Genomic DNA, 27,601 nt, shown 5'->3' with positions numbered 1-27,601 from the left:
ATTGGCAAAATTTCATTTATACAGTAAGCTGTCAGTAAGTGAGCTTTCAAATGAAAAAGATTAGCTAAATGGAAAATTATATAACAATGCAAGTGCAAGGTCAGTAAGTGAAAACTCTGAAATGAAAACTCTGAAATATTTTTTAAATGTATTTGCCATGCATTACCTTATCAAACTCAGTAAGAACAGTGACTTTGTCACCGTCTCTGCTTTGGACAATGCCCTTCACAAATTCAACCTCAGGGTCTGTCACGAAGCAGGCCCTCTTAATGTCAAAGGGGCGAGTCTGGGCCTCTAGACGCTCCATATCCGACTTCCTCAGAAAAGAAGCCGCCTCCCCAAACTCTGCCATCAACGCATCACCCATGGTGAAGACTGCAATGATATGAACTAATTAATTCCTAAACCATGAGACCTTATCGATGAAGAACATGATTATAGTAACATGTAGAGCACTGAGAAGTCAGAATGGGCAAAAAAGTTAAATTTTATATCCTAAGACTAGCGTATGACAGGCAGACATTACATTACATTTGGCTGACACATTTTTAACCAAAGCGACTTACAGTCCTTTGGCCAATACTGTTAAGAAACTGAGGTAAGTGTTGTTGAGTTGTTTTAAGTCAAGATTTGAAATGTATGAAGTGGATCAGGAGAATCAGATTGGTGACGTTTGCCTGGTTTAATAAGATATCATAGTGAAAGTGTGGCCATACAGGTTAAAATGGTCAAAAATATACACTAGTATATGGTATGTAGATATGTATCTTGGTTTCACAAGGAGGGGTTAGTTATTGGTACATACTCTAAAACATAGCCAGACATTGGCTATGATGTCAGAGTTTAGCTTGATAGACTACAAAATGGAATGTCAACTCTTCCAGATTTGACTTAGACACTAGACCGTCACCTACCAATTTTTTTTCAAATCAGTTTTTCACCTCATAGCAACATAGACGCTAATAATGTCTGTTTTAAAGCCTCTTCTCAAGAAGACTTATCTGGATGCCTCCATGCTAAACAATAACAGACCCATATCCAATCTACCATTTGTTATTTATTTCAAGCCATTTGTTATTTATTTCATTCTACATTACACCATTTGTTATTTATTTCATTCTACCATTTCTTTCTACCATTTGATATTTATTTCAAGATTGTAAGTTGATTAAAGTCCTTTATAAATTGAAATGATTAAAAACAGTCTTAAATCAACTTACAATCTTGAACCTTCCTAATGTATAATGGGTATTTTGATTACCTTCAGTCAGGTTTTCAGGCAAATAACAGCATTGAAACAGCTCTTATTTAGGTTTAAAAATATCAGTCCTAGTGTTATTGTACCTTGGTACCATTGGTTCAAGTAATACCTACAACAGAGGAGCTTCTTTGTTAACATCGGCAACTGTACCTCAACACCAACGTCCTTGACCTGTGGTGTTCCCCAGAGGTCTATCTTGAGGCCACTATTATTCAACGTTTATATGCTCCCGATTGCACAAATCTTCAAGAACAATTTGTTGAACAATTTGATTTCCTCATAGCTATGTGATGACACACAAATTGAATTGGCCCTGTCCCCTAATGACTATGGTCTTGAATCTCTTATTCAGTGTATTGATCAAATTAGCAAATGGATGTCGCATAATTTTCAAAATTGTCTCAAAACATAGAATAAACTAAAGTAATTATATTTTGTATACCAACCCAATACCTTCAATCTGTCCCTGCACTGGATTCCAGTAAGTAATATAATTGCTTGTTTATAAATCACTAACTGGAATGGGACAAAATTACCTATCAGACACGGTTCAGACCAATTTTAACTGAATTATCCCTGTGTAAATCTCCCTTGTCCCTGTAAATCTCACCTTGTTTGGGTCAAGCCTTAGTTGGTCTGTTATACAGATATGATGTCACTTGCTGTAAGTGAACAAACAAGAAACATTCAGATAACACAGTGTTACAGCGGCAGTGCTGCAGGTACACTTTGAGTCCTTGCACAGAATGCTAACTGAACAGATCCATGTGTCTGTCTCTGACTGTAGTCAGACATGCCTCTGTATCCACTATCCAAATGTCTGTCTATGCATTTAGCTATCATTCTTACTATCCTCCTCCATCTAACTCTCTCTATCTATCTATCCATCCATTTGTCTGCTCCTCTCAGTAGCAGTAGATTGACTACTTACCTCAAGGTTGGTCTTTGCTGTATCTGCTGTCAAGGCCACGGTTGATTCACCCTTTTTGTAGGGGACGGTCCATCCCAATATGGACAGAGCATCAACTGACTCCCACCACACCAGAGTTTTGTTAAAGGAAAACTGGCCACAAGGGTGGAGGCATGTGGCAACAATAGGCTTCTCTAGACAGGAGGGAGCTGGCACATGCAGGCACAGTGGGAGAGAATGGCAGAGCATTATCAGCACCTGAACTTGGTCCCTAATTTGGAGTTTGCTATAGTGAGATGCCCCTCTGACCTTATCTTTGACTCTTTGAGTGTCCTCCTTGTCATCTCCCTGGCCAAGCAGAAAATCCCAACCTGTTGATCCATGTGTGCACTTCATTTTTACTGTCTACATCACTTATGTACCTGAACCTTTCGGTACATAAAAGATTTAGCATCCTTTTGGAATCCTATCAGTGAGGTCTGTATTAAGTTTTTTTATTTGACGCCTACTGTATGTAATTTTAGAAAACAGAAATTCATCTGGATCTCTCTTTTGTGGATTTGTTAGGCTATTTTTAAACTGTACATTGTATTGTTAATTGTTTCTTTGGAAACAACTATTGTCATTTTGTATAGAGTCTCTTGAGGACCAATAACAAATAAAAACCTTGCCTCATACACCCTAAACTTCTGCAATTTGGAAACTGATCCAACAACAACCACAGCTGTCTTTTCAGTAGACCAAGAACTGCACTACTGTCATTGCATTGTTTCCTTGAGGACAAAGATAACCCTGTGATTTAGTCTCAGGTTCCTCCATCAACCGTAGATAGCCTTTGGAGCATCCGTCAGTGTTCCTTCCCACCCTTATGAATTTGTACAGCAGCTGCTCTTTGGACTCAGAGGCCTGAGTGCACACACAACTGCTGATACTGTGTGTTATACAGATGGTACTGAAACACATACAACAATTATTTTTTCATAATTAATATAGAACAAATACCTAGTTCGTATTTTATTTGAAAATGACAGGAAGACCTGGGATTGGTCATTTTCAACTGATTCGCATGACCACAAAACGTTTGCACTTGATAGTGACACATGCAAACTAGGTGCTTTCAGATCTACAAATGTAAAAGCTTTGTGCCTGTTTCAAATATATATAAAGATTATAAATAAGAGACAGCAGTTATGTAGAAATGTAAGGGAAATCATGCATTATACTACTGCAGAAATTAAGTCTACTGGGTAATTGGCCATAGCTTAATTACAAATCTACAAATGCACATCCTTGTGTCTACATCCAAAAAGTCTGCTGATAACTGAAATAAATGTACCGGACGGTAATTGAATCCACTACAAAAGAAAATCATCTTGCATACTACTGAATACATTATTATAATAATAATAATAATAATATTAATAAACATTATTTGTATAGCACCTGTCATACACAGAATGCAGCTCAAAATGCTTTTCATGTGGAACATTTAACACAATAATAATTTATAACACAATTTGAGGGGCAGCCGTGGCCTACTGGTTAGCGCTTCGGACTTGTAACCGGAGGGTTGCCGGTTCGAACCCCGACCGGTAGGCCACGACTGAAGTGCCCTTGAGCAAGGCACCTAACCCCTCACCGAGCTCCCCGAGCGCCGCTGTTGTTGCAGGCAGCTCACTGCGCTGGGATTAGTGTGTGCTTCACCTCACTGTGTGTTCACTGTGTGCAGTGTGTTTCACTAATTCACGGATTGGGATAAATGCAGAGACCAAATTTCCCTCACAGGATCAAAAGAGTATATATACTTATACTATACTTATAATAGAGAACAAAATAATAATAATAAGAAGAAGAATAACAACAACAACAATAATAATAATAATAATACCTTTTGAGGCTAACACAGCAAGTTGTTGTGGTAGTATATATATATATATACACTTTGCTAACAATCCTTAGGCCTTATTGATGTGGACTAGCCTCAGTATGTTCTTAGTATTTGTTGTGATTATATGAATTTATATATAGACGTTTAAGGAACACAACGACAGGAATACTGGCAGCCTTAACCCTTAACCCCCTACAAGCACGGCATATGGCGACAGTGGCAAGAAAAAACTATATTCCTGGAAGAAACCTTGAGCAGAACCCGACTTAATAGGGGGAGCCCATCTGCTTCTGGCTTGCTGCAGCTCTAATAGCAGCAGTCAATTGGAGAATAATCTGAAAAAGTATTCTACAAGATAAAATGAGTTTACTAAAAGCTCTCATATACAGGCATGTTTTCAGGTCTTTTTTAAAAGATATCCACTGAACTCACCTGTTTGATGTACAGAGGCAGGGCGTTCCATAGCTTTGGTGCATAATGGATAAAAGCAGCTTCTCCACTTTGCTTGTGGAGCACTTTGGGTACAATTAACATATAAGCATTGGAAGATCTAAGTTTCCTTTGTGGTTGATAAGATATTAAAAGCTTAGAGATATATGAAAATACCATTCAGAGCTTTGTAAGTAATTAACATAACTTTAAAAGCAATTCTATAGGAAACAGGGAGCCAGTGCAATTCAGCTAACACAGGGGTGATGTGCTCACTAATTCACGGATTGGGATAAATGCAGAGACCAAATTTCCCTAACGGGATCAAAAGAGTATATACAGTATACTTATACTTAATAGTCCATTGCACTAACCTACTAGTGATAAAGGCATGGATTAGTTTTTCTGCATCTTGTTGAGTTTAAAAGGGCAGCACTAATTGGCAATGTTTCTCAGGTGGAAATAAGCTATCTAAGTAACTTTACTGATGTGGGGCTTGAAGCTTAACTCTGTATCTAAGATGACATCTAGTCTTGTTACTTCTGGTTTGACCTGTTGTGCCAGGTTCCCAAGATTACTAAGAACGGTGTCTCGCTTTCATTTTGGTCCAACCAAAAGTACCTCTATTTTGTAATCTTTTAGCTCTAAAAAATGTTGCTCATCCACTGATTAATGAAGGTTAAACTTGTGATAAGGGAGCAGAAGCCATCTGGGTTTCTTGGCTCCACAGAAATAAATAATTGGGTATCTTCTGCATAGCTGTGGAAGTTTACATTATGCTGACTTATGATGTTTCCTAACGGAAGCATATGTAGGGAAAAGAGCAGAGGACCATGACAGCTCCCCTGGGCCACACACCAAAAGGCAGGTCATGTTTTACAGACACGTGATCTCCTAGACTAACATAAAAATATCTGCAAGTAATGTAGGTTTGAAACCAGTTTAGAACATTATCAGAGAGACCCACCCACTTCACAAGGAGGTGAATTAGAATGTTATGATCAATGTTTGATGTTTGGTGTTTGATGTAGCCTGTCAATGGTGGAGAACAACATCCTAGAGTTTTCAGCAATTACCTTAGAGAAGGGGATCCTTCTCTCACTCCGAACGGCTCTATTATAATTTGCTATTTTTTCTTTTAGAATGGCACAGTGAACCTGTAACTTAGTTTTTCTCCATGTTCTCTCAGCTTTACTACATTATCTTTTTAGGTCATGGATATTTCCGTTCATCCAAGGAGTAAGTTTGCTACAGGGCCTTTTGTCTTTAGAGGAGCCACTCTGTCAAGCAGCAGGACGCCTAGTTTACTATTGAAGGCCTCTACCATTTGGTCAAAAGAATGATTTAAAATATCTGAATTTATAGAGCCTGCCAGAGCTATGAACTGCTGTTCTGCTCTAGTATCCAAGAACTGTGATTTAATTGTTGTTTCAGGATGAATTTTAAGGCATTTATTATGACATTAAAAGATACACAATAGTGATCATACATATTTTATATCGTTTACCGATAAGTCAGTGACTTCTATCCCTCTAGAGATGACTAGATTGAGGGTGTTGCCAAGGTTGTGGGTGAACCCTGTAATATGCTGCTTTAGCTCTGAACTGTCCAATACATTAAGGAACTTACTGGCTTTAGCATCAATGGTCTTATTGACATGGATGTTGAAATCACCATTAAGTCTACTAGGTATGTGGCCCCTAACCTCTCTGATATCCATCTAAAAACAGTAGTTCAGCTGTTTGCACAAAATAAGTCAAGGAGGTGTTGAGCCATAGGCATCTGAGTCTTACATTATCACTTGACTTGGGGTCAAGAAAACTGTCAAGACATGTTTACACACCAAAGAAAGTGTAAAGCCACCCACAAGGTTCCGTTAATGTGACTGTGATGTCCTAAGAGTGAGAGTGATTTTTCTTCACCCACTGAGACATTTGAGATCACTGGATACGCAACCTCTATTCTCCCAAATCCTTATTTAGATAGCTGTGGCATGTTAGACATGTCATTCCATCTCTTGTGTGACCCTTATGGGGATCAGTCTCAGCTGCCAAGAGTCCTTGAGCCATCACCACTACTGCCGGGAGGTCATCACATCTTCTCTTGGAGGATTGATATCATTGGCATGGGAGGACTTGCTGTGGCAGGTGGCTACACAGACTCCCGTGACATTCTGCTCAAGCCCACTGGGATTAGATGTCTTGACTGCATGCATCATAAAGTTTACTTGTCTATGTCCACATAAATTCAAAGACTAACCCATGGAAGAGGGACAGAGAAGTGGTAATCCTGTGGGAATTTGTTTGCTAAGGACCATAAGCATACAGTATGTGGCCTGGCCATAAAAAGAAAAATGTAGGCGTACTCATTAACCCTTACGAGCCTATTGACACGAAGTGTGTCAAAAAACTACACCATTCTTCTCTGTTAAATGAAATTTAAAAAAATGTATAACGAGATTAGGTACTTGTCTGTACGATAAAGTATTCAAATAAAAAAAAATCATGAAATTAAATCAAATTGCATTATATTCACAGTTTATACCACTTATACCACCCATTGCTCTTATTTGAATTACCCGCGAATGATCGGATAGATATGGCACACATGTCACATAAAAGCTTGCTGTCATTTCAATGAAATTTGAAATCAAATCAAGTATTATGTATTATGTAGCATTATATTAGATGGTGGCAGATCTGGATAGCCTAGACTCTGCTGAAACAGTAATAATATATATCATGTGTGAATGGCTGTATCAGTATATTTCTGACTGCAACATTTTTTACATTCATTTTACAAATATGTGTCAAATGGTGTGGTTTCAGAATTGTTTAGGGTACAGTGATGTTCATGGGATACAATTTGTGAGATAGAACACAGTGAGGCCCTGTTGCCTTGTAGCCAAAGTTGCTAAGAAAGTGACTTAGTGCTGTTTTGTTTATGATGCACATGAATGTCTCCTTCCCTTTGTCCTTGAGTACAAAGATAACCCTGTGAAATTCTTGATACTTGAGAGTGAGCCAAATAATTAAATTTAATCTGCAACAGATGGTCTTGGACAATTTTGATTCATGAAAGAAGGTGGTTGCTAACATATTCAGTTTAGGGCTATATAACGGTATGCCATGGTCAAATTTGAGGAAAAGTTTATTTAATAAATCAAAGAAAAAGTTTTTATGATCAGCAAGATCAGAGCGCTTATCCTCCATCTATCACCTCTGTGTGTGTGTGTGTGTATGCGTGTGTGTTGAGAGCTGCGTTGTGAAGTGGAGCACAACAGGTGTCACCTTGTCATCTCCTTGGAGAGTCTCAGTGGAACAGCTGTTGCAGCCAATAGACTCCTCCTCTGTGACCAGTCACCCTCAGCATCACCTTGAGACACTCTGAGGAGACAGAGCATTCATTTCAATGGACAGACATGTCAGTGTAGGATCAGCCTAAGACAATCACAAGGACGTGTAGAGATTCTTATTCTTTTTACCCCGTACCAGATGGGCTCACTTAATATCAGGTCAGTGTAGCAGTAGTACAACAGGAGAACTTAATGTGTAAAAGTAAGCAGGCTTCACTATATTAAACGTGCTGTGATATAATGTTCTTGATTTGACTGTGGTAATTTGTTTATAGTTTATGTCTTCAGTCTTTTTAAAATAGTATGACATGTTATTTGTATTATTAAATGTGCAGTATTGTTAAATATTATGATTGTTTTATTATCATTTCTAAAGACCTTTCACCCTTTTATCACTTTAGCAGACTTGTGATAGTTATTCCCACAATAAGTTAAGTTTATAATTGCATGTAAAAATATCATGCTCGAACCAGTGGTTAGAGTGTTCAGTAATAAACATATAATTTCAAGAATGTAACAGAATTTTAACATGTTTTTTCAAACCTATTGTGATTGGATATTAATAGCATAAAAGCAAACAAAACAACAAAAATATCTGTGGTATTATTTTCCTTAAAGAACAGCAATACTCCTACTCAGTGGTACAGCGTACAGTACATTTATTCAAGTACTATACATACTATAACATTTTGAGGTCCTTGTGTGCCTATACCTGGAGTTTTTCCATTTGATATCTCCACTAACTCATTTAAGCCTACTTGCTATGGACCCTTTCAAGAGAGTTCCATTATCAGCATTATAGTTGGCCCCACAAGACTTCCTTTTTAACATTCCATATGTTATCTTAATGCAGAGGAAGTAGATTGGGGCCCAAATAGAACGTTCAAGCATTGTTTTTGTTTTTATTGTTGAAAGGGTCTATAGAACGCCCTATAGACCCTTTCTACTCCACTGCATTTATTTGACAGTAGTGATGGGCGATATAAATGTAAAACTATATGACCATTACTATTCACCAACAGTACCTATTTTGAGCTTCTTCTGCCTTCCTTCACAATACTTTTGCATACCCTCACATTAACTTGCGTTCCCAACGTTAGAAATGTTGTGGTATCATTATCCCACACCTGTTATCGTTTGCTAGGTGGTCTTTTTGTGGCTTGAATTTCCCCTGGGGATCAATAAAGTATCTATCTATCTATCTATCTTTTGGGCCCCCTCCGTAGATTTTACGGCAGCGCTGCCACCGTCACCTTCAAGGGATCTAACTCTAGTGCCTTCCAGGTGGCGCTGCCTTGAAGTCGATGGTGGGGGCCCATAAGACCATAAAACTTATCGTTTCTCCCTGTTGAATAAATACAGTAGATACAATTGTGTGTGTGTGTGTGTGGGGGGGGGGGGGGTCTTTGTATATCCCCAATATAATTAGTAACACTGCTGTACAGTATTAACCAATACGACATCTTAGATGCATATACATGATGCAATGCACATTTTAATATGTTTGGAGACCCACTCTCCCCCTTCTCTATATAGCTCTTTTTATATGAGCACTAGAATGCATGACCAGATTCCTCAAGCTAGCGAGAGGTCAGGGAGCTGTAACCTCTCCTTGGCCTCAGTAGTAATGGAGACTTGAGGTGTAAGAACAAAAGCAGCCTTGACCCCCATTAAAAAAGCCCATAATGCTCCTTGCCATGCCATACTTGCTCTTCTGAGCCTGCTATTTACTAACAGCCTTTGCTATTGGTAGAAACCGTAGAAGGTAATGTCAGTCTTAGGACTATGTCCGAGACATTCCAAAGACCCTTGTGTTTCAGTCTAGTCTAAGCGAATCCGTTGGCTACATGCATTTAAACTGCATCCAGCAACTTGACAATATTGCAATGAGCAGCTGCTTCAATACAGGGCATTAATATTGTATTGAATATTAATTGTTTAAATATTAATTGTGTTTTAAAAGATGTATGATGTATTATAATGGCTTGCTTTTTCTGTCTGTTGCAGCCCTTACAAAGCGCTCCTACATCACAGATATCATCAGAAGGTAAGGGACAGAACCTGAACATCATTGCTTGCTCAGGGATGGCCATTATCTCAAGGTTAATAGCCTAGATAATAGTTGTAAGTCAAGGTCTTAATAATGATAGTATGGATTGTTACGGAAAGTTTACAGGCAGGTTTTGAATTCACCAAAGCTGATCGTAAAATATATTATTTTTATTTGATCTTTAATTGAATTAGCTTGATGAGTGGATGACAACTGCCAAGTCTGACATTTCTGTCATAGTCGTTTATCATTGCCACTGTAATGTATGTTTACAGTTGACTTTCATTCCTATTGCAGTTATTCTCTCTCTACAAACACATTTGAAGGCGGGATCAGGTGGGATCGGGAAACAATCTGGGTCCCCGTGGCCCCTTGAGCTTGATTGGGGTAAGGGCACTGTAGCTAGATGCACCATGCGAAGGCTACTTGTGCATTTTGCACTTTATATTTGAGAGACTGAAAAAAGCTGGCGGTTGGGAGCTGGATCTCACATATTTTAAAGGTATACTATGCAGTTTCAGGTATTTTTGGCAACTGTAGAGCTCCCCTTAGAGTCACAATATATTATTTTGCCGTTGTAAATAGCCTACTTCTCATGGCTTGTCCCCCCTGTACACAATGAAAATGCTTTAGGCATAGGACTAACAACAGGCAAAAACTATCTCTAAATTGCTATATCTACTGACAAGGTAATGTTTCACGATTCTAATGAGATGTCTTCGGGTCGGCAATTCTTGAAGTTGCATTGCTGATTCTCTCGGTAGCGACCTGCTACGGCTATGCTCTATGGTAATCATGCTAGGTGAACGATTCCCCTATTACAAGTTTATTTACCATCAAATTGGGTTTGTGTATTAAGGTAAAAATCTTGCACAGTGTACCTTTAAAACCTGTGACCTAAGGTGTGTGTGTGTGTGTGTGTGTGTGTGTGTGTGTGTGTGTGTGTGTGTGTGTGTGAGAGAGAGAGCATGCATGTTGTCTAGAGGGTGATGGTTGATTGTATCTTTGCCATATTTGCCCCAGGTGAATGTAGTAGTACTTAGTACTCTGAAGGCCTGCTGTGAATGTATAGGTGGGGTCCTTGATGAATGTTACATGCAAGTATCTCATAGACAGAAAAACAACAGAAACACTTTTTAAGTGATTGTATTGGAATGCATTCCATACTGAAAACTAAAACACAGCAAACAGGAACTTTTCAGACATGTCCATCATGAGAGCTTCATTCTTCATCGTGTCCTTTCTGTGATACAGCAAAAAAAAATATTTCAGCAATATGTGGATAAATTTGATTGACAGGGGTCAAAATAATCTACCAGCCACTTTCACGTTTTACCAGCATTTCACTGGTGGCTAGGGCTAATTTTGAGCCCTGATGTTGACATGATTTACCATTACCTTGTGTGTTTTATGTTTTCTTTTTTTATTATTATTCTTTATTTTTTAAACTATTCTACTAGACTATTGCCCTTATATGCTTTTATTAGCTATTTCTGTTTGCTTGTGTTTATGTAAAGCATATTGAATGACCACTGTGTATAAAATGCGCTTTATAAATAAAGTAGGCTTGACTTGACATGATTATGAATGATTTCATAGTCACTGTGGGAGAGCTTAGTACTGCTGACGGCTGCAAATATAGTGCAATGTATTATAGAAATATGTGTATGCTGGTCATGACAGTGATATTTATATATTCATATTCAATACAGTGGCAACTGTTGCTCTCACCTTGCCACCTACATCACGGGTCTTGGCTCTCATCTTGTTGACCTGAGACTCAGCTATATCAGCTCTCTCCTCAGCCTCATCCAGCTCATGCTGCAGCTTGCGGAACTTGCCCAGGTTGCTATTGGCCTGCTCTTCCTGAAATGTGCACACAAATTAAGTATATTTCGTTTATTGTTTAGTTCCATGTTCAGCAGTTAATAGATTAAAAGACTTTGATAATAGATAAAACAAGGAAGAACTAAGGAGGGAAAAACTAAGGAGAAGAGAATGTTCACTTACAGCCTCCTCTGATGTTCTCTTGTAGGACTTGACCTTCAGCTGCAGTTTGTCCACCAGATCCTGAAGACGGCTCAAATTCTTTTTGTCCTCCTCAGTCTACAGATGGGAGAGGTGGGTGAATTTTAGCATTTAGCATTATGTATTATAAAGTCTTTTTGGTATGGTATAATTTAATATACCTGATAGGTGAGCTCCTTGATGCGACGCTCATATTTACGGATTCCTTTGACAGAATCACTGGCCTTCCGTTGTTCCATTTCCACCTCACTTTCCAGCTCTCTCACCTAAATGTTGACAATTAAAGTGAATACTGAACACATGATGATATGTCTACCTGTAACCATATCTAGTTGAGTACTGATTATTAGAAAAAAGCTCTTTAGCAAAAACACAGCATTTACCCTGGACTCCAACTTCTGGATCTGTTTTTTGCCACCTTTCATGGCGATTTGTTCAGCTTCATCCAGACGGTGCTGCAGGTCCTTGATGGTCTGCTCCATGTTCTTCTTCATGCGCTCCAGGTGAGAACTGGTGTCCTGCTCCTTCTTCAGCTCCTCTGCCATCATGGCAGCATCAGTGATGGCCTTCTTGGCCTTTTCCTCAGCATTCCTGCACTCCTGCACAGCCTCCTCTACTTCATTCTGCAACTGGGATGTATCACCCTCTAGCTTCTTCTTCTGGTTCAGCAGGCTGGTGTTCTATGTGGGAAGACAGAAATGTTAACAATGGTCTGAGTCATATGAATAAATCTGAAAACCACCATATTTAGGATTTTACCTGAGAGTGCAGCAGCTGCACCCTCTCACTGACGTCCAGCAGCTCCTGTTCAGCCAGTTTCCGGCCTCTCTCAGTCTGCTCCACCAGGGACCTGAGCTCATCCAGTTCAGCTTGCAGCAGATTGCTGCGTCTCTCCACAATAGCAGTGTTCTCTTTGAGATCATCATTATTACGTAGAGCGTCATCCAATTGCAGTTGAGCATCCTGCAATGTACACATGTTAAATATGTAAACATGTATTTCTCTGTATTCAGCTATCTATTCAAAAAGATAGTTAACGTAGAGCAGAAATAAAAAGCAAAGTTGTACGTTTCAGACAAAATGGATGTATGGGATATATGCTAATACTGTATATGGGTTATTTTAAAGATACCTTTGACTACATGCACCACTACCAGTAAGTGAATAGAGAAGATGGAAAAATATATGAGGGAAATCTTTGATAGGGTATGGGCAAAAAGTGCTACAGTTGAATATTAGCTGTTACGTCAGATTTAGACCTATGGTCAGGTCAGGTTAGTGCTCACAATTTGGTAAAACGTGCACACAATTTACTAAATTGAGGGCACAATTTAGTGAAATGAGCGCACTATTTAGTAAAACGGAGAGGCTGCCTTTTCACCGGATGAATATTAGCTGTCACGTCAGGTGTAGGAATGCACTCCTATAAGACCTACAGTATGCAGTTAGTGATTTCTTGACAGTCAATGGGATTACGGAGCTCTTGGCTGCATTGTTTTACCTTCAAATGTCCATGGAGACTCTTGAGCTGCTTCTGGGCCTCAGATGCCTGCCTGTTGGCCTGGCTGAGCTGGATCTCCATCTCATTGAGGTCTCCCTCCATCTTCTTCTTCACCCTGAGAGCCTCATTCCTGCTGCGAGTCTCAGACTCCAGGGAGGTCTGCAGGGTATCCACCACTCTCTGCTGGTTCCTCTTGGCCTGCTCCATCTCCTCATCCTTCTCAGCAAGTTTACGCTCAATGTCAGCTTTGACCTGATTGAACTCCAGCTGAGCTCTGAGTATCTTACCCTCCTCATGTTCAAGGGTACCCTGTGGAGAAATAGGAACAGGATAATCTACTTAGTTCTGTAAACATAAGCTTCCTTGCTTGCTTACTGTAGTTATATACTTCTGTAAACACAAGCATCTTATGCTATCTTGGAATGAGGGAAACTAGTTTTCTAATTATTTTGATCTTCATGAATGTACCTCAGCTTCCTCTAGGGCAGTCTGGATCTCTGCCTTCTCTTGCTCAAGTGTCTTCCTGACCTTCTCAAGCTCATGAATGCTCTTTCCAGTCTCACCAAGTTGCTCAGTGAGATCAGAAATTTCCTCTGGAAAGCAGACCAACAGTAGTTAGTTGTGTGATCATTAGTTGTGTCACTTAAACAATCATATAACTTTAACTATCATATACGTATTGTCTTAAGGGAGGATCAAACAGACCTTGGAGATTTTTGTTCTCCCTCTTCATGGTCTCAAGGTGATCCAAAGATTCCTCATAAGAGTTCTTGAGTTTGAAGAGCTCAGTGCCAAGAGATCTGGACTCTTTCTGGGAACTCTCCAGCTCAGTCTGGGACTCCTCAAACTTTTGTTTCCACTCAGACAAGACCTGTTAAGGCAAAAATCTTTAAGTCCATGTCTGAAAACCGTGTTAAGGCATATTGACAATGATGTTTTGACCATTTGTTTTTTTACCTTATCAAAGTTTCTTTGTCTCTTGTCTAGAGCAGCAGCAGCAGCATTGGATCTCTCCACATCTACCATGAGATCTTCAATCTCATTCTGCAGTCTATGCTTAGTTTTCTCCAGGGAGGAGCATTTGGCATTGACAGCCTCCACAGCTTCCTCTGCATCTTGCAGACGCTGAGCAAGCTTTTTCCTGAGGAAAAAAAATAAATGAAATTGACATGTGCATGCCATATCTAATCATTGATTTTAAAGAATTCATACAGTCAGTTCAGGGGGGCCTACTTGGCATCTTCCAGCTCCTCAGTCCTCTGGATGGCATCAGTCTCGTACTTGGTTCTCCACTGAGCCACCTCAGAGTTGGCCTTGGACAGACTGCGCTGCAGCTCAGCCTTGGCCTCCTGCTCCTCCTCATACTGCTCCCTCAGGAGGTCAGCATCATGGCGAGCAGACTGCACTGCATGGGCTAGTGCATTCTTGGCCTGTGGATAGTATCAGATACAAGTCCATCAGTTATGTCATAGCTGGAGAGTAACAATTAAAAGACTTTTCTGCAAGTCAGTTATGAATACCTTCACTTCCTCCTCAAGTTGCCTCTTGAGATCCTCAACCTGCTGCGTGTAGGACTGTTTGCCTCTTGTCAGTTGAGAAACAAGTGAGTCTTTCTCTTCCAGCTGTCTTGTAAGCTCACCTTGATGAACGGAATATACATTTTTCAATGATAATGCTTCTTTTCTTCTTTTTTTTCTTAATACGTGTATCAAATCACTCAGTTGTTTCACCATTTTGACTTACCATTTTCAGTTTGAAGCTTGGCTTTCTGCATAGAGAAGTCATTGATGGAGCGCTGGCCCTCCTCAGCCTTTGTTCTGTATTCAGTCATCTGGTCCTCCAGTGTTCTGCACATCTTCTCCAAGTTTGTCTGACAAAATAATAAAACATTGTTTTCACGTACTATTTCTTGAAAACTGTTGTCAGTATAGAGAATTCAGTGAGAACCATTATACAGGTTCTGCCTTTAGCTATTTTGCACAAACCTTGGCCTTGGAGACCTGCTCCATGTTGGAGACCACATCGTCCAACTCCAGACGGAGCTCACTCTTCTCCTTCTCAAGCTTTTGTTTCACTCTCTGAAGGTTGTCAATCTGCTCCCCGAGGTCAGCTACACTGTCTGCATGCTTCTTCCTCAGTGTGGAGGCAGTGGCCTCATGTTGCAGAGTGGACTCTTCGAGGTCTCTGCGCAGCTTCTGGAACTCAGCCTCCCTCTTCTTGTTCATCTCTATCTGGGCAGCAGTGGCACCTCCAGCCTCCTCCAGCCTCTCACTGATCTCCTCCAGCTCTCTGGCCAGGTCTGCCCGCTGCTTCTCCACTTTGGCTCGGGCAGCTCTCTCAGCCTCCAGCTCTTCCTCCAACTCCTCAATGCGAGCCTAAAGAAAGTAAAATAGTAAGATTTTTCAAAACGTTTTGTCTTGTGAGAAACATACAGTACATGTATTTTTTAAAAAAAAAATTTTCCTATCAATTTTTATTTTTAATTTACCTGCAGCTCCTTCAGTTTCTTCTGGAGCTGGGCACCCATAGCTTGTTCATCTTCAATCTTGCTATTAAGTTGACTGATCTCAAAGTCTTTCCTGTGTTAAAACAGGATTTGTTAAAACAGGCCAGTGAAAAATATCAATGGCATGAATATATCTTTTCTCTGTGTAATTATTATGTATTATTGATGATTTGTACATACTTCTTCATCCTCTCTTCAAGCTGCTGTTTGTCATTCTCCAAGTCCATAAGACTTTCCTGAGTCAACTTTAAGTCACCCTCAAGCTTCCTTTTAGCTCTCTCAAGATCCATCCTAAGTTTCTTTTCCTGTTCCAGGGACCCTTCAAGCTATTTAGGATTAAAAAAACGAAATTGTGTAAGTGTCTTCATTCATTTTATGCATTGAGACATAGGTGCCTGTTTTAATTGCCTACATCATCAACTTGCTGTTCCAACTTGGTTTTGGCCTTAGTCAGAGTGTTGACTTTGTCCTCCTCACTCTGAAGGTCATCCAACGTTTGCTGGTGAGCCTCCTGCAATGCTTTCTTCTCCTTAGTCAGCTTGGCAATGATTTCATCAAGAGCGGCCATCTCCTCAGTCAGGTTTTTAACCTAAAAGTAAAGTAGACCATTGTCAAACGATTACTTGATTACTCGATTACTTGACTTCTTCACACTTGCACAGAAAAAGCTGAACACCAAACGGAATTTCACTACATGCTTTACGTTAGTATTTCTATGTATGTGACAAATAAACCTCCTTGTATCCTTGACTTCATTACTTGAACATTTTCCTTGGTGATTAGAAAGATTTTCAGTCCTGCTGACCTTATTCTCAGTGGCATGTTTCTCTTTCTCTACTTTAGCTAGAGTGAGCTCCAGATCATCAATGTCCTTCTTGAGCTCAGAGCATTCATCCTCCAACTTCCTCTTCTTTGCAGTCAGCTCTGAATTCATCTCCTCTTCATCTTCTAGTCTCTCAGCCAGCTCCTTGGATTTGGCCTCAAGCTGGATCTTGCTTTTGATCAGACCTTCACATCGCTCCTCAGCATCACAAAGACTGTCTTGTTCCTAGGATGAAGAAAAGATTGTAGATTGATAGATTAAAGCTACAAAATAAAATATACTAGTACTATATCCGACATATTTGCATGTGCTTTTGAATTTTAGTTAAATTCAAATCGGTAGATCTTTCACCAACTAATACATTTTAGCTGGTGAAATTGTTTAGTGTACTCACAGTCTGGACTTGAAGTTGCAGGTCATTCTTCTCTTGGATAATAGAAACCATTTTCTCCTCCAGCTCTTTTCTACGAGCCTCAGATTTTGCATAGGCCTCCTTCAGCTTCAGGAATTCTTCCTTCATGTTTGCCATCTCTTTCTCAGCATCAGCAGATTTCAAGAGAGGCTTGATCTTGAAGTACATCTTCATCCAGGGCCAATTCTTGACACCCATGAATGCACGGACGTTCCACTGGATCACCAGCAGTGCATCCCTGTAATATAATTTGTGCTGAAATTAGTCTTTCTCTGATGATTTCTTCTGAAGAGTAGGCAGTATTTCTACCTTTTAAAATAGTAATTACTATCAATGTTCAACAAATTTGAAGAGAGGTTTTTATTTCCATGATGTGTTGTGGTTATTAAAGTGATAGTGTAATGTAGAATAACGTAATATAAATATGAAATTAATGTATAACAGGAAATTATTTTCAATCAAAAATAAATTTAAAACATATGGTTATTAATGCAGTGTTACCAATACATTGTCTCTGTGTATGGTATTAGATAACTCTAATGTGTACAAATGAGTGCCTAGTACCACTGATATATACCATTTGTTATTTTTTAGAGGTTATTCTTACCTGCGTTCTACAATTTTCTTGAATTCAATCCTGGCAATCATTCCACGGGCACTAGACTGTAGACCAGTGATGATGAGAGCGAGACGGTCATCTCTCATCTCCTCAAGGACACCCAGGAGTCCAGCTTTGAAGAACACCTGATAAGAGTCAAAACAGGTAACAGTCTATTTTACTATACAAGTATAGCTGAAATCCTCAACTACCAAAACATATGACATACAAACAGATACCTCAGAAAGTTTCAGATTGTCACACAGTGTTTGCTCTATCATGGAAGGATTATGGGAACATTATACTATAAAGCACCTTAGTGTGTCCGAATCTGTACTGCTCATGGTCAATATCCAAGGATCCCAGCAGTTTTTCTGCTCCTTTCTTGTTGTCAATGAACTGTCCTTCAGGGACAGCTGCAGGATTCAGGATACGGTATCTGAAGAGGTTAAAATAGTCCTGGTATAGACGTATTCTTCCAATACTGTTGTGAGAAATATATAATTATTAGGACAAAACATAACAGATTTTACCTCTGTTTGAAGTCTGCATACTGGATCCTGTTGGGGAAGCCCTTTCTACAGATCCTGATGCCTTCCAGCACACCGTTACAGCGCAGCTGGTGCATTACCAGAGGATTCTCCATGGCCCCAGGAGTCTTGGTCTCGTTGGGGATGATGCAGCGCACAAAGTGGGGGTGAGTTGACCTCAAGTTGGTCATCAGCTTGTTCAGATTCTCCTGTAGTTCAGCCATTTAAATAAAAACAAATAGGATTGCACAGAATCCCAGCAGGCCCATTGATCTATATATACTTAAAAGAAAGATATGTGGTACTAAAAAATATCTTCACTTTAGTATGTTAATTTAACCTGTCACACTTACCCTGTGAAGGGCAGATACAGTCTGGAAAGAAGAACCCTTCTTCTTCTTGCCACCACCACCAGACTCAGCGGCTATTAAAATATCACATGTCCATCAGATCTTCACATAAACATGATGTTAATTCATTAATGTCACAGGATTAGTTTGTAAGATATTTACAGAATACCTGATTCAGCACCGGCATAGTTGGCGAAGAGAGCACACAACATCTTAAGATTTGACTTCTGGAAGAGTCCGACCACAGTCTCATTGAGAGGGTCTTTGTTCTTCACCAGCCAGTTGCCAATATTATAATCAACAGTGCCAGCATAGTGAACCAGGGAGAAATGGGCCTCTGGTCTCCCCTTCACAATCCTTGGCTTCTGGAAGCAGGCATTTTTGCCCAAGTGGTTGTCATAAAGCTTAGCTTTGAATGTTGCATCACTGGCCTTGGGGAACATGCACTCCTCTTCAAGGATGGACATGATACCCATGGGCTAGGGAGAAAAGAATATTAAATATTCAACATTAAAATTGTTTATTTAATTTATTAAAGACAAGTAACACAAAAGTATTGGTCCATGTAGTGATCTATGCAAAACATTTTACAACCAGACAAGTAATAAAATAGTGTAGTGATCTATGTCGTCAATGAAAACTGCGAGTGAGAAATAAGTAAATAATATGTTTCACTCACTTTCTCAATGAGTTCGATGCAAGCGGCCAAGTCCATGCCGAAGTCAATGAATGTCCACTCAATACCCTCCTTCTTGTACTCCTCTTGCTCCAGCACAAACATGTGGTGGTTGAAGAACTGCTGCAGCTTCTCATTAGTAAAGTTGATGCACAGTTGCTCAAAGGTGTTGAACTGAAAGACAATAGGGATTTTGTTAATATTATACACTTTGCTTAAAATTATAGTGTTTGTCTTAGCTTTAAGACTCACATCAAAGATCTCAAATCCAGCAATATCCAGCACACCAATGAAGTGCTGGCGAGGCTGTTTGGTTTCCAAGGTCATGTTGATTTTGACAACCATCCAGTTGAACATCTTCTCATACACTGCCTTGGACAGGGCTCCAATAGAGTAGTACACCTAAAGATGAAGGGGGAATACATAACATGGACAATGCCAATGGATGAGGTGTAAATTGTTATACAGGCATGGGTTTATAACAGCCCTGTTATTTATAGCTATACCTTGTACATAACACATTAGTGACTCAGTGTAGTTTACTACTATAAATATTTATAATACCATAATATCACAAGAGCTCCGATTCTGAATTCTGATATTACCTGATTTACATTCTGTCCTTTGGTGACCCACTCGTTTCCTACTTTGACCCTTGGGTGACACAGACCCTTGATGAGGTCAGCAGAGTTCAGACCCATGAGGTAAGCGACTTTGTCAGCATCTGTAGTGAAAACCTCACAGTTACACCTCTCTACCCATACTGTATATTTAACTATAACATGCGGGTATTACATCCAACATGAAAAATGAATACACACCCTCAGTGCCATCAGCTTCTGCCTGCTCCTCTCTCTGCTTCTGCTTGAACTTCATGTTGCCATAGTGCATAATGGCACCAGTCAGCTTGTAAATACCGTTCTTCTCCTCTTGAGTAAAGCCCAGCACATCAAAGGCTTCCTGTAATAAATCAAATATTTCATTCAGTAATTACAGCCCCCAAGTACCTCTCTATGAGTATATGAGAAAGTGAAAGCAGGCCTACTCACATCAGTAGCCACCAGCTCATCAGCATCAACAATAGAGGCTACTTGTGTCTGTCCTTGGGAGATGAACGCGTAGTCATAGGGGTTGGAGGTGATCAACAACATCTCTGAAGAAAGCAAGACCATAGTTTAAGTAACGGTACTGTAAATGAGCTAAGGAAACAAATAAGTAAACACTTATTGCACATTCATGTCCACAAATGCCTGGAGATATACATGCATTTCTCACCCAACAGCTCCGGTTTCTGTTGGGACAGGATCTGGTAGAAGATGTGGTAGTCTCTCTCAGCCTTGAGCTGAAAAGTGACACGGGACTTCTCCAACAGATCTGGGGGATTGAAGAGTAATTAAACTTTAAAGCCATACATTCGGTCTCCACAGATGAAGGCAATCAAAAAGGGCTTATTTACTTACAGGTCTCAATATCTGCTGATGCCAGCTTGCCGCTCACACCGAAGTGGATACGGATGAATTTACCCTAGCATGAGTGACACATGAAAATTAAACATGGCAGTGATAAAGGAGTGGATTTTGAGTTGATAACGAATCGGAAAATCAATAGAGGGCTTACAAATCGGGAGGAGTTGTCATTTCTGATGGTCTTGGCATTACCAAAAGCCTCCAGAGCAGGGTTACACTGGATGATTTGATCTTCCAGGGTGCCCTGGGAAAATATAACACAATATATCAACTCACCTTTCAAATGCCAGGTCTTGGAGACTAACTTGGCCCCACCCATCTAGCATCTCCGCTCATTTTCATTTTACTGAGATACTAGTTTGGCTTCTTTCAATGTGTTTATGTTTCCCTCAGCCACCATGATGGCAGGTCAATGAACGGGAATGAGGGGATGATGTTAATTTTGTAATCAAAAGTGTAGTAAAAGGCTTTGGTAAAGGGTAATAGCCATACCTGCATCAAAAATTTGCAGTTTGAAGATTATGTAAGTCAAGTTAAGTAGTTTTATTGTCATGTACTCATAAAAGGAATTATAAATAATGAAATGCTTGTGTGTGTGTGGGTGGGGGGGGGGGGGGGGTGGGGGGCGGTAATGGGGTGTGTGGGGGATGGGGGTATACCTGAGTGTGTGTGGGGGGATGGGGTATGTTGTGTGTGGGTGGGTATGGTGTGTGTGTTTGGGGATGTATGGTGTAATGGTGTGTAAGTGTGTGTGTGTGTGTGGGGGGGGGGGGGGGGGGGGGGGGCGGTGACATCACATTGATCAGGGATTCCTGACGTTATTTCCTACTTTGCTTAACCTCTACAAACTGCTAATAAACCACATTGGCAGTGAGGAAATAATTTGTGTGATCCATTTCATCATCCCCCTCCCACACACACACACACTCCATTACCCCTCCTCCACACCCCATTAATCCAGTGTATATAGCAAAGGTAAATACATTATTTCCTCACTGCCAATGTGGTTTATTAGCAGTTTGTAGAGGTTAGGCAAAGTAGGAAATAACGTTAGGAATCACTGATCAATGTCATTACGATGCTAAAGTTGGAAACATTTCCCAATTGTGAGTGCCCAGACACTTTTATCAAAGTAAGTCTGGTGAAATCATGTTACTTGGAGACGTCTCCGGAGTGGAAATTATGTCCAGCACACATTGAGGTGATTTACCTTTTTCTCCTGAGAGGGGTCCTTCTTTCCAGAGGCTGCAATGCTAGCAAAGTACTGGATGACCCTTTTGGTGTTCACAGTCTTTCCGGCACCAGATTCTCCACTGTTGGTGGAAATGAAAGTATGTAAAGGTTCACTCCCTCATCAGCAAGTTAACAAGAAATGTAGAATCAAAGACTGGATTATACTCACGTGATAAGGACAGATTGGTTCTCTCTGTCTGTGTAATGTACAAGCGTGAAATGTCAATATAAAACCAATAATATATGTTATAATAATGATTAATGCTGTTAATTTTAATTCAACATTATGAATTGTTGATGACCCCTTGTCATCAATTTTCAATATACTGCATACGCATTTAGTGCTAAGGCGGTTGCTTGAACAGAATATCTTTACCTGTCAGCATGTACTGGTAAGCATTGTCCGAGATGGAGAAGATGTGGGGAGGAGCTTCACTCCTCTTCTTGCCTCTGTAAGCAGCGACGACTTGCTTGTCGTACACTGGCAACCACTTGTAGGGATTGACAGTGACACAGAACAACCCAGAGTAGGTCTGTACAAATAAACATACAATTTATTATGACCAGCAATTGGACATTTGTTTTTGCTACTATGGGTCAGAGCCTCATGTTTGTACTCACATAGATCATCCAGGCTGCGTAACGCTCTTTGAGGTTAAACAGCACAGCAGGCTCATGCAGGAAGGTGAACATCGCCATGTCCTCTATTTTATCATACTTTGGCGGGTTCTGTTGGTGGACATCTGCCTCTTTCACAGTGACAGTCTGTGTGATAACAAGCAAAATCAGTCTCTGTAGAATTTTCTCCTTCATCTTTGTGTAACATATTTGCTATAAATCTAAGCAGCTCAACACAAATCAAGTCCGAGAAACGTATAAAAAAACTTCGTAAAATTGCATTTATATAGTTAGCTGTCAGTAAGTTCTTTAAAAAAAAAAAACCTAAATGGGAAAATATATAAGAATGCAAGTGATTCAGTAAGGTCAATAAGTAAAAGCTCTGAAATAGGTGTAAAATGTATTTGCCATGCATTACCTTATCAAACTCAGTAAGAACAGTGACTTTGTCACCGTCTCTGCTTTGGACGACGCCCTTCACAAATTCAACCTCAGGGTCCACCACGAAGCAGGCCCTCTTAATGTCAAAGGGGCGAGTCTGGGCCTCCAGACGCTCCATGTCAGACTTCCTCAGAAAAGAAGCCGCCTCCCCAAACTCTGCCATCACCGCATCACCCATGGTGAAGTCTGCAATGTAAATGATATGAACTAATTAATTCCTAAAACATGAGACCTTATGGATGAAGACTATTAGCCACGGCTTATACGTTGATTTTGCAAAATTTCTTCAGCTATGAGGTTAATACATGGGGGCAGTTAATATGGTATTAATATGGTTTTGTTTCTTTTAACTTGCATAAAACACTGTCCTGTGGCTTATACACAATGCGGCTAATACACAGGAAATTACTGTATAGCAACATGTAGAGCACTAAGAAGTCAGAATAGGCAAAAAAGTTACATTTTAAAGGCAGACCTTTAGTCCTTTGTCCAATACTATGAGTGTTATTGAGAGTTGTTTTATATTTAGATGTGAAATGTATTAAGTGGATCAGGAAAATCAGATTGGTGAAGTTTGCCTGGTTTAAAATAAGATATTATAGTAAAAGTGTCGTCATAAAGGTTAAAATGGTCAAAAATATAAACCACAGCCAGTAGGTTCTACGTATCTTGGTTTCATGATTAAGGTTTAGTTAATGGTACTAAAACAGGGGTCTCCAACAGGTAGCTCACAAGCTACCATTAGCTCCCAGCCTGTTTCTAAGTAGCTCTCCAAAAGGTCTGAGGAAGATGTTCATACTGTAAATCTGATAACCCAGTCACTTGGGAAAACATGTTAAAATTCCTATGAAATCAAATTCACAGTCTACAAAGAGAGAAGGTAAATGAGTTGAAAGGAACCCTTAAAAAGCATACAAATCTTGTTCAGCAGTTTTGGGTGGAGATCAGCTTATGTGAATACATCACATGCTACTACTAACATAAAAGCTCTGGTCAAAGTAGATCTTGGAGGATAAAAGGTTGGAGACCTCTGCTCTAAAACCTAGCCAGACATTGGCTATGATGTCAGAGTTAAGCTTGATAGACTTCAACTCTTCCAGATTTGGCTTAGACACTACACCTACAATTTTTTTTAAATCTGTTTTTCATCTCATAGCAGCATAGGTGCTTTCTATTTTAAGTGTATCATTGCTGTCTGGCACTTTTCCTAGGTCCCTAATAATGGCTGTTCTAAAGCCCCTTCTCAAGAAGAATAATCTTGATGACTCCATGCTAAACAATTACAAGCCCATATCCAATCTACCATTTGTTGTCATAATTATTGACAACAGCCCTTAATCAACTAATAACCTTCCCAATATCAAGTGGGTATTTTGATTACCTTCAGTCAGGTTTTCAGGCCAAAAAAACAGCACTGAAACAGCTCTTATTAAAGTTTTAAATGGCATACTCAAGATATATATACTTATACTTATACTTATATACAGCTAGCTCGCTACTCCCTCCCTCTCCCTCCTGTGCAATTGCGTCTGTGATTGACTGGAACACTTTGTTATGATTTTATGGTCCAGGCTGGACCAGGTTATTTTTGTTGCCGTTTTTGGAGCCTGGGCTGTCCACTGAGGCCGCGTTTTACCTTAAATCTTAATCTTAAAATATCAGTCCTACATGTAGTGTTATTACACTTTAGTGCAGCCTTTTACACTGTTGATCACAATATATTGCTACACAGACTAGAACACTGGGTTGGATTTACAGGTAAAGTAATCAATTGGCTCAAAATATACCTACAACAGAGGATCTTCTTTGTTAACATTGGCAACTGTACTGTACCTCAACACCAACGTCCTTGACCTGTGGTGTTCCCCAGGGGTCTATCTTGGAGCCACTATTATTCAACTTGGGCAAATCTCAACAGTTTGATTTCCTCATAGCTATGCTGGTGACACCCAAATTTACCCCTAATGACTATGGTCCTCTTGAATCTCTTCCTCAGTATATTGATCAAATTAACAAATGGATGTCTCATAATTGATAATTTAAATAATTTTATTATTTAATTATATACAGTTACAGATACATGTACAGTTGTCCACTAGCCACTTGTACCACTGTCTTTATGCCTCACTGTTTGCGTGCTATATTAGCACATTAGCACATATGCATAACCCCCCCCCCCCTCCATGCCACAGCCGAACTGTGGCCACACTTATACATTTTCTTAAATAGTTAAATATATAGATATATAGATTTTCCTTTACTTTATTTCTGCATTGTTGCACTGTTGACTTACTCATTTGCACTATCACCATGACCACTATCACCATTGCACTACCACCATGACACTCATTCACACAGAGCACCTTAGAGCACCTTACCATACCTTACTATGCACAGAGAATCACAGGCTCAGTCCCTGCCTCAGTCATTGCAAGCACCTCTGATTTATTAATCACCACTATGTGGATACTGTTTTTAGAATTGATTTAGATTAAGTGTTAGTATAATTTGTAATTTTGTTATTTGTATTTTAGTATATTTAGCATATTCTTTATCTTCTACTGTCCTAACTGCTTAGTTGTGTTTTTATATTATATACTTGAATTACTCTTCTGCTGTTAAAGAATGTGTTTGTCTTGTATGTATGCTGCTGAGACCTTGAATTTCCCCTGGGGATCAATAAAGTATCTATCTATCTATCTATCTATCTATCTATCTATATTTTGTAAAAAGAATGAAAGACTTAGGGTTGCCACTCAACAGTGATCAAACTTTTAACAGCCACATGAAAGCAATAACTAAATCAGCTTTTTGCCACTTCAAAAACATTGCCAAACTGAGAGTTCTGATGTCAAAACATGATTTTGAAAAACTCATTCATCATCTCCGGCAGGTTTGATTACTGCAATAGGCTTTTCACAGGCCTTTCTAAAAAGACCATCAAACTGTTTCAGTTGATACAAAATACATTACTCACTAAAAAAGAACTGACCACACTATTCCAACACCTACAGTCTGTCCCTACACTGGCTTCCAGTAAGTCACAGAATTGCTTGTTTATAAACCACTAAATAGAACTGGACAAAATTACCTATCAGACACGGTCTACCAGTACACACCCTTCAGACCTTTCAGGTTTCAGGAGAAATACAACCCATTGTTGTATGCGCTTATGTGAAGCACATTGAATTATCCCTGTGTATGAAATGCGCTATATAAATAAACTTGACTTGACTATTGTGTTGTGATTTTCAGTCTGTAAATCTCACCTTCTTTGGGTCAAGCCGCAGTCGGTCTGTTACGCAGATATGATGTCACTTGCTGTAAGTGAACAAACAAGAAGCAATCAGATCACACAGTGTTACAGCGGCAGTGTTACAGGTACACTTTGAGTCCTTGCACAGAATGCTAACTGAACAGATCCATGTGTCTGTCTCTGACTGTAGCCATCCACTCAAATGTCTGCCCATCCATTTAGCTATCATTCTTGCTTTCCTCCTCCATCTAACTCTCTCTATCTATCTGTCTATCTATCCATCTGTTTGTCTGCTCCTCTCAGTAGCAGCAGATTGAATACTTACCTTTAGGTTGGTCTTTGCTGTATCTGCTGTCAAGGCCATGGTTAATTCATCCTTTTTGTAGGGGATGATCCATCCCAATATGGACAGAGCATCAACTAACTCCCACCACACCAGAGTTTTGTTAAAGGAAAACTGACAAAAGGGTGGAGGCATGTGGCAACAATAGGCTTCTCTAGATAGGAGGGAGCAGGCACATGTAGGCACAGTGGGGGAGAGATTGGCAGAGCATCATCAGCACCTGAACTTGGTCCCTTATTTGGAGTTGGCTATTGTGAGATGCCCCTCTAACCTTATCTTTGACTCTGTCTTTCAGTGTCCTTCTTGACGTTTAGCTGGCCAAGCAGAAAATTCCAACCTTCTGATCCATGTGCACTTAATTTTTACTGTCTACATGTTGTCTGTGGTCAGCCGTCGTTTCAGTACATAAAAGACATAGAATTGTTTTGAAAGCCTATCAGTTAGGTCTGTATTCATTTGTTTTTATTGGATGCCTATGTAATTTTTCGAAAACAGAAATGCATCTGGATCTCTCTTTTGTGGATTTGTTATTTTTAAAATGTACATTGTACTGTTAACTGTTTCTTTGGAAACAACTATTGTAATTTTGTATAGAGCCAAATGCATGGATGCTGACATAAACTGATGCTTGACCTTTGCCCTTTCAAACTTTTGTTTGGGGGTAAGAGATCATTTTTTCTTGAGGACCAATAACAAACAAAAATCTTGCCTTATACCCGTTAAACTTCTGCAAATTTTGAAACTGGTCCAACAACAACAACCACAGCTGTCTTTTCAGTAGACCAAGCACTGCACTATTGTCACTGCATTGTTTCCTTGAGGACAAAGATAACCCTGTGAATTTTATCTCTCAGGTTCCTCCATCAACCGTAGATAGCCTTTGGAGCACTTGTCAGTGTTCTTTCCCACCCTTATGAATTTGTACAG

General features: G+C 39.7%; 4 protein-coding genes across 5 annotated transcripts in view; 1 reads left to right on the top strand and 3 right to left on the bottom strand.

Moving 5' to 3' along the window:
- Positions 1–2,310, bottom strand: part of LOC121688276 (myosin-7-like) — a 95,068-nt gene extending 92,758 nt beyond the window's left edge. Inside the window, exons 1-3 of the mRNA XM_042067750.1 lie at positions 2,193–2,310; positions 1,872–1,923; positions 167–375 (exon numbers count right to left, since the gene is read on the bottom strand). Of these exons, the coding sequence (XP_041923684.1) occupies positions 167–367 (201 nt within the window). The 5' untranslated portion in view covers positions 368–375; positions 1,872–1,923; positions 2,193–2,310. The remainder of the gene's footprint in view (positions 1–166; positions 376–1,871; positions 1,924–2,192) is intronic.
- LOC121688279 overlaps positions 1–27,601 on the top strand; it is a 522,978-nt gene that overhangs the window by 187,253 nt on the left and 308,124 nt on the right. The gene's annotated exons all lie outside the window — the stretch shown is intronic.
- Positions 1–27,601, bottom strand: part of LOC121688278 (myosin-7-like) — a 69,900-nt gene that overhangs the window by 11,250 nt on the left and 31,049 nt on the right. The window lies entirely within an intron of this gene.
- LOC121688311 (myosin-7-like) lies at positions 1,882–26,674 on the bottom strand. The gene is made up of 40 exons (XM_042067808.1): positions 26,657–26,674; positions 26,345–26,396; positions 23,053–23,261; positions 22,638–22,781; positions 22,393–22,549; positions 22,186–22,213; positions 21,994–22,096; positions 20,935–21,027; positions 20,778–20,841; positions 20,593–20,691; positions 20,367–20,470; positions 20,139–20,277; positions 19,923–20,041; positions 19,570–19,719; positions 19,321–19,491; positions 18,811–19,120; positions 18,645–18,715; positions 18,295–18,500; positions 18,077–18,200; positions 17,771–17,907; positions 17,146–17,401; positions 16,734–16,976; positions 16,341–16,517; positions 16,109–16,254; positions 15,911–16,001; positions 15,408–15,797; positions 15,166–15,292; positions 14,943–15,061; positions 14,656–14,852; positions 14,380–14,563; positions 14,128–14,293; positions 13,891–14,015; positions 13,423–13,731; positions 12,681–12,884; positions 12,305–12,601; positions 12,083–12,187; positions 11,904–11,999; positions 11,625–11,759; positions 2,193–2,324; positions 1,882–1,923 (listed from the first exon to the last, which is right to left on the bottom strand). The coding sequence occupies exons 3-40, from the start codon at positions 23,251–23,253 to the stop codon at positions 1,882–1,884; spliced, it is 5,961 nt and encodes a 1,986-aa protein (XP_041923742.1). The 5' UTR covers positions 23,254–23,261; positions 26,345–26,396; positions 26,657–26,674.

The sequence above is a fragment of the Alosa sapidissima genome, chromosome 17 (genome assembly GCF_018492685.1).
Source record: "Alosa sapidissima isolate fAloSap1 chromosome 17, fAloSap1.pri, whole genome shotgun sequence".
NCBI classification, from domain to species: Eukaryota; Metazoa; Chordata; class Actinopteri; order Clupeiformes; family Clupeidae; genus Alosa; species Alosa sapidissima.
This window is presented reverse-complemented; position numbering and strand designations above follow the sequence as displayed.

What these genes read in the sequence shown, in the direction of transcription:
- LOC121688311 (XM_042067808.1), bottom strand. Translation starts at nt 23,253, where the DNA reads ATGGGTGATGCGGTGATGGCAGAGTTTGGGGAGGCGGCTTCTTTTCTG. An exon ending in CTGGATTTGAGATCTTTGAT is followed by an intron (nt 19,492 to 19,569) that starts GTGAGTCTTAAA and finishes ATTGTCTTTCAG; the next exon opens with TTCAACACCTTTGAGCAACT. An exon ending in AGAGAACATCAGAGGAGGCT is followed by an intron (nt 11,760 to 11,903) that starts GTAAGTGAACAT and finishes TGCACATTTCAG; the next exon opens with GAAGAGCAGGCCAATAGCAA.